The 6,823-nt window shown below is 55.7% G+C and overlaps 3 protein-coding genes across 3 annotated transcripts in view; 1 reads left to right on the top strand and 2 right to left on the bottom strand.

Annotated features, from left to right (window-relative positions):
• VOLCADRAFT_99717 (uncharacterized protein) overlaps positions 1 to 1,054 on the bottom strand; it is a gene marked incomplete at both ends in the record, with an annotated part of 4,785 nt that extends 3,731 nt beyond the window's left edge. Inside the window, one exon of the mRNA XM_002958403.1 lies at positions 1,032 to 1,054. Within this exon, the coding sequence (XP_002958449.1) occupies positions 1,032 to 1,054 (23 nt within the window). The remainder of the gene's footprint in view (positions 1 to 1,031) is intronic.
• Positions 1,055 to 1,903: 849 nt separating this feature from the next.
• Positions 1,904 to 4,601, top strand: VOLCADRAFT_108133 (uncharacterized protein; the record flags this gene model as incomplete). The annotated part of the gene is made up of 6 exons (XM_002958425.1): positions 1,904 to 2,041; positions 2,116 to 2,235; positions 2,667 to 2,872; positions 3,599 to 3,682; positions 4,253 to 4,396; positions 4,474 to 4,601. Coding segments are annotated over exons 3-6 (414 nt in total), but the record flags the coding sequence as incomplete, so codon positions are not given.
• Positions 4,602 to 5,104: 503 nt separating this feature from the next.
• The window catches only part of VOLCADRAFT_99715 (uncharacterized protein), a gene marked incomplete at both ends in the record, with an annotated part of 3,491 nt that continues 1,772 nt past the window's right edge, over positions 5,105 to 6,823 (bottom strand). Inside the window, 2 exons of the mRNA XM_002958402.1 lie at positions 5,105 to 5,389; positions 5,983 to 6,138. Of these exons, the coding sequence (XP_002958448.1) occupies positions 5,105 to 5,389; positions 5,983 to 6,138 (441 nt within the window). The remainder of the gene's footprint in view (positions 5,390 to 5,982; positions 6,139 to 6,823) is intronic.

The raw sequence follows: 6,823 nt of genomic DNA, 5'->3' as shown, positions 1-6,823 counted from the left end.
GGAGGAGGAGGAGGAGGAGGAGGAGGAAGAGGAGGAGGAGGAGGAGGAGGAGGAGGGCGAAGAGGAGGAGGAGGAGGAGGAGGAAGAGGAGGAGGAGGAGGAGGAGGGCGAAGAGGAGGAGGAGGAGGAGGAGGAAGAGGAGGAGGAGGAAGAGGAGGGCGAAGAGGAGGAGGAGGGGGGTTCATGGCTGAATGGGAGGATTACCGGGACGTTGCACCCGGATGCGGACTTAAGATCTAGAAAGGGAGCCAGGGTGGGAAGGTCAGCAGGTCTGTGGAAAAAGGCATTGTTGGCAGGGGAAGGGCCGATGGCGGGCCATGTTGGGGCCCACGAGGGCATTGACTGCATGTGTCCGCCTTGTAGATCCAACAGAGGTATGCGACCAGGTGTGATGCGATTGCGATGCGATATGACGTGACGTGATGTGACAGAGTGGGAGGCTTCTGGGCCAATCGAACACATTGTCGTTCCTACGATTTATCACACCATACAGCATCATCCACCATTACCACATTGTACTACGCCATACGAACTGCAAGTCCAAGGCGGTTAAACCTGCCTTCTGGGATCCCTCGTCATCCAGTCAACGGAACATCCGCAGGGACAGAGGGTTCAGGAATAGCCACCAATCCGGCCTGGGTCCTTGAAACCGCTCAATGCGTGTCCTATGTGTTCGCATCTAGGATGATCGTAGTCGTAGCGTGGAAATGTGGCTGGCGGGTGGTTTGGATGGACTACTTGCTGCGCCTCGCGGTCATTGGCGGGTCGGCTACCCGTGGCTGTTGTATCTCGACCCAAATGCCAGCCAGCGAGCATGTAAGGGCCGCAGGAGGTGTCGTATCGACCTGCTTGTTGCTGCTGCTGTTGCTGCTCCCGGGTTTAGGCCCTTATGACGGAACCTGCGCGGTCCGCAATTTTCACTGGTAAGCGTGTAACACCGCATGAGGCGTTTTTCGGAGTTTACTGCACGTTTTTGGCCGTATGGCGTGTGTGCACGTGGAGCGCAAACTCCGAGTGGAGTTGACACACACCTTCCTGGTATGCAAAAGGGCATATTCTTCTAGACTTTGCGCAGGGAATAAGGGTTGTCGTATTTACCTGCGAAGGTGGTTGTTCTATGCAATATACGTTTCGATTGATGAGATGATGCGGTATCCTAAACCCCCTGTTACGGCGGATGCGAGGAACCTGTTGGAGATGACCGACACTCATATACCAGTGGATGGTAACAGCAATAATAGGACCCGGCTGGGTTCCGGCGCTTTGTTGGTCTTAACAGAACCTGCGGTAGTGGAGGTGCCGGTAACCCAGCACCTGCTGTAGCAGCGCCTGGCTGCTAATGATGCCAATGTGGGATTGAGGACTTGGGGGCGGAAGATCCGGGTGGTAGCGGGAGCGCTAGCAGACGTTGGTCGAGGGTGTGGAACGGCTGAAATTGGCAATTCACGCTAACGCATCAGCACGAAGATCACAACCTGTGAGCTGATAGGGGGAGAGTCGACTTATAGTAAAGAAATCGTGTTATGATTGCGCCACTGGGACCATCGACGCCAACAGCACGCTCGTTATGGTCCCCCTTCAGTTTCGGGCGATCTACGTGACGCTAGATTAGAGGTAAGCATTACACCTGATAGGCCTCGCTGACCAGCCGAAGGCACAATATGGTAATAGAAGGCCGACATGTTTTACTGATCAGCACGCGCTGAATACCAAAAACAAGATTGAATGATATTGTAATGATCAACTAACCTAGCTTTACTCTGTGAGTTGGTGTAACACCGCTAAGGCAGCCCTTGTTACAGTTGGCGCGATATGTGGCCAGTCAGGATCCGTGCAAGCGAAATGCGTGGTTGCTAATTGTAACTAATTTACAGTAACTTGAACAAGAAACTCATCACTGTCCTGAAACACTTCTTGTCCAATGGCTACCCTCCGTCTCACCAGCAGCCGTCCTTTCGCTGCTGTGTTGCCCAGCCCCTCCCGTCGCGCGTTGACGATTCGCGCCATGGCAACAAAAGACGTCTTCTCAGATGAAAACAAGGTTGGGAATCATACACTTGGTGAACCAGGATATTGCAATTCAGAGCGTGACCGATTGGGGGGGCCGCCTCGCAGGTCGCTATCCGAATGGATGCCTCCAAGAACGGCTGCACGGGAATGTTCTGGCGTTCCAAGCCGGATATGAATGCTTCTGTCTCTGCACCTGACTGGCCGCGCAACGGAACTGTCTTCAAGGTTGGCAAGGCCCCGCCATGAGGGCAACGGGTTCGCCAACCACCCTGGCACACAATGACCATGACCATCGTCATTGAAGCTGCCTGTCACAACTCCAATACGGGGCTGCCCTAACTGTTACTCGGCTATAGCGGAATTCACCAATACCGAGGTTTTCTAAAGTTTGAACTGCGGTGCCAAGCGATGTATCCCGGTCAGCCAGTTAGCATGTCCAGTTAACCAGCCTCCCTCCACCTCCATGACCCCCCGCTAGTCCATCACCCTTCAGTACTCCCTTCCACGTCCTCCCCTCCTGGTTGATTGATACCTCTCTGTCCCCATTGCCTTCGCCATTTCCCGTTCCCTCGAGCTGCACATCTGTCCCCACGCGGTTAGCGGTTCTCCTCCTCGCCCACCTCCATATCTCCTTTACCTTCCCCAAACCCCCTCAGGGCTGGAAGAGCCAGGAGCACCCGGGCTGGGTCAAAGTGGACCACCCTAAGGGCTACTGGCTGCCGATCCAGCAGTACGGAAATGACGTCTGCCATTTCGAGTGAATAAAGGACGAAGGCGACTGGGTGGTATGTGTGTGTGTATATATGGGGAGCGTTTGTGGAGATATTGGCCAGCGCGAGAGGGCGTCTAATTATGGCTGGAGGTCTGTGATAAAGGTTTAGGTGGAGACGGAGACGGAGAGGGCTTAGGACGGCAAGCCAAACGGGGTGAAGAAGGGTGTTACGGTTAAACGTGGGGGAGGGCTACGTGTGGTAACGACTAATCGGGGTGTTGATAAGGAAACTGGGGGAATGTTGTTTGTGAAGTGGTTGAGTTGGAGGGGGGGTTGGAGGTTAGAGGAAGCGGGGACCATGCAGCGGCAATGTAACGTACGGAAAACTGTCAGATGAAGGGATGTCTGAGCCTAACACGCGACAGGGCCGCGGCGGGCATGGGCTGATACTGGCCAGCTTTCTTTCTTTCAACTTGGCTATGCCCTATCCTGCTTCGACTTCAATCGGAAGAGAGCGAGCGAGAGCGGGAGGGGGAAAGATCGCAATGGAGGAGAGGAAAACGCCCGAATCCGGCAGCTATGACGGCGTTTTTGTTGTGGCATGATGTCTATATCTCCATCTCGAGATGTGCGGGACGGACGAATTCGAATGATCTGGTAAATTAACGCATTTGCATGTGTGCTTAAATGAACTGAGCCACGAGATGTGAATAGATAAAACTTGAAGAAGCCAAATGCAAAACCTTCGTAGTCCAGCAATTATGAAGCACGTCTGTGCGCATGCGCGTTCATGGGCCATGCGCCCGTCTGATCTGTCTATCCGTCGAAATGAACGCCTGACTGACTGACTGACTGACCGATAACCGCTCCCATCAGTCAGGTCTTGGGGCCTGCTGATGGTGATGACGGAGGTGGCAAACAAGGACGATGGCAAACAAACAGCATGGGACGGGGGCACGGGTAAGGTCCGACACGTTGGGGGGTATGTGAAGTGGTGGTGCTGGATGGGAAGAGGTTTACTTTGCGGTGTGCAGTACGCTCTCTGCTTAGGACCGCCTCCGAGGTGCAACTACTGCCGCCTAGCACACGTCACATCATTACTCTGTGCAGCAATTGGTGGTTTTCTGTTCATTCACAACACCCTAGTACATCCATCCCACACCAGTCCAAGATGTATAATCAAAGACATCGCCCTCTCGCTCGCTCTCTTTCATGTCCCCGGCTCTAGCTCCATATTCCCTCTCCTCCTCCTCCCCCTCTTGGGGCCCTCTTTCGGGCCCTGGTATCTACTTCACCGCCACCCCCACGGGGTTTCCCCCCTCGCGCTCCACGCGCTCGCTCTCTCACTCAACGCGAGAGGGCACCTCTTCATCGCTTCGCACGGACACTCTCAGGTCATCCACAGCCCCGGTTGGGGTCAACGGGAAAAACGTTCAGAGGCCCCCATGAAAAACGTTCAGAGGCCCCTTTCAGGCAACACGCAAAGTACTTTCTCTTCCCCTGACCCCCTCCTCCCCGCACCTGCACCAGCTACCCCAGCCCGCCCAGCCCCAAAGAACAATCAAACATCACCGCTAGCACCATCACCACCACCAGATCCACTTCCCCCTTCCCGACGGAAAAGATCGTCGCAAGGGGGAAAGTGGGTCGAGGGGATCGGGGTGGTGGTCCAAGGTACGGGTTGTACAGCCCATGGACCAGTGGGGGAGGGGGAGGACTACCATCCATGTGCATGCATCTGCTGCGCCCAGTTGCGATGTTGGGTCTGTTGGGTTCGCGGTGCCCCACCGCCGGTGCAGAGGCGCCGCGAGGACGCCAAGTCCCGCCGCCAGGGGCAGCCGAGTGCCGCTACAGCTACAGCTACAGCCACGTACCATAATCAATATGCGATGCGGTGATGTTGTTGAGGCAATCCCTCTTAACTAGAGAGGCTCGCAGGGCGCAAATAGATTGTCGCGTTCGGTCGTTCGCAAAATGGCATTGCATTTTAAACAGGTTTCAGATTCAGCATTCCAGCCGAGTCCTGGTGATGGTGATGGTGCTGCTGCTGCTGCTGCTGCTGCTCGAGCCAAGCCTTAACCGCTTTTAGAACGCCGTCAAAAGCTTCGCATTTCACAAGTCGCAAGTTTTCCTGATCTACACAGAATGGAAGGTAATAAAACTCCTGGCTATGAAGGGGGATATGGTCACATATGCATGACAGAGTGAAAAATGCCGTTTTTACCGAAAGGTAGCCACCAGGCTCCGAAAACCGAACCTGCACGCTGCCCAGCTCTGTATCAGCAGAAGCAAAGGGCAGCAAGGACCACTACGGCGGAGGTACTACTGGCGGCACTGCCGCTAGCGTTCTCCACCACAGCGCCATTTGTCGCTACAACTACATCATCGCACCTTGCTGCTGGCAGCATTTGCGTTGATAGTGTAGTACGGCAACAACGACCGTACGGCACCACTTCCGTTTCCGCCGCTGCCGACGCCCAGCCCGCCGAGCGCCCCTTCGCCCTTCGGCTGCGAGGCGTGCTGCTGCTGGGCTGCTTTAATCATGTTGTACGACACAAACCCAACCATACTAACGGTATACCCCACAAGCTGCAGTGCGGTTACCCGTTCACGGAGGAACAAGATGCCGATGCTGACCAGGGCCGCGTCCTTGACCGTACCGAGGACCTGTGTGTACGGCAAGGTGCAACAAGTACGGCATTTCGTTTTGTACGACAAAGAAAAAACGACATATCCGTTAATAAAGCAGTTGTTGTTGTAACGTCTTAGTCATGTCGCATATGTATGTGAATATGTTTGTGAAACTGTAGTACATCGGTGAGGTGCGGCGGCAGTCTCATAAGGCAAAGGGGGGCCCCCGGCGGGCTTGAAGGACGGGGAATGGAAGTGGGCAGGGCCGTCGTACAAATAACGTTGCTGGAGCCTCGGGAAGTTTTCTGAGCTTTGAGGGGTTTAGGGTTTCCCTCGCAATGTGTCTTCTTCCAACCCCAGCTACTACTTGTAGTAAAGCTGTCGTACAGTACGGTGCAGACATCGTTTACAAATAGACGCTAGAACGCTCTGCCAGCTAGCATCTTGAGCGGCCTTTCAGCGACCAGCTACTACACAACCCCAACCCCAGCCCTGCCTCCCGCGTACCTGTGTTTCCCCCCACTTCTCCCCTCCCCCCACTTCTCCCCTCCCCCCACTTCTCCCTTCCCCTCACTTCTCCCCTCCCCCGCTGCGCTCCCTAATCCCCTCCACCACACCCGAACCATCACCTTCAGAGTCAACGACGAAGCCAGTTTGATGACGACGATGGCCAACAGGTTGACGAGGAAGCCGCAGCAGGCAGCTGCTGCGAAGCTGTACGGGTGCAGTGGTACGACAAGGTAGTGCTGCTGCCGCAGGAGCTTCGGCCATTCCAAGTACGACGCCTGTACGGTGAGAACTGCCGTACATGCCGAGCTAATGAAAAACAGCCCCTCCAAGGGCGCCAAGCTGCTGGCGCCGCCGCCCCCCGCCGCCAGCAGGTATTGCGTCATCACCAGTCGTACGGACTCCGCCACCACACTAACCAACATGGCCGATAGCCCGATCTGCTCGACCAGCCACCCGACCCGACCAGGCCCAGCCCCACGTGGTTCAATGATGACATATAACCCCACACACCCCGATCGGGTGAGTGGGGGTGGGGGGTGGGTGGGAAAAGAAGGGGCATCCATCGATTCAGGGGTTGTGGGAGGTGTTACGAAGGCGCGGAAGCACCAGAAGCGAAAACATATACATACACACACACCGAACATGCAGGTTAAGGAGGGAAAAGATTTCCCAGGTGAGGAGATTTTGCAGTACATGGCGGGGACCAAACACGGCAACCGAGACCCCCTCCCTCCCACCCTCCCTCCCTCCTTCCCCTCCCCCTCCCCCCTTTCCTAGACCGATCCAAGGTCATCCCCCACCAGCCTATGTAAAGACTCACACCATCCCCGACCGCGTCCCGATTGGTGCCGGACTCACCATCGGGTGCCCATCACCCTCCGTAACCTCCTTCCCACCTCACACCCTATATCTACACCCCCGTCAACCCCCGCCTAGCCACCCTTCCCCAGCCCTACCAGC

The sequence above is a fragment of the Volvox carteri genome, assembly GCF_000143455.1.
Source record: "Volvox carteri f. nagariensis unplaced genomic scaffold VOLCAscaffold_94, whole genome shotgun sequence".
In the NCBI taxonomy this organism is placed as follows: Eukaryota; Viridiplantae; Chlorophyta; class Chlorophyceae; order Chlamydomonadales; family Volvocaceae; genus Volvox; species Volvox carteri.
This window is presented reverse-complemented; position numbering and strand designations above follow the sequence as displayed.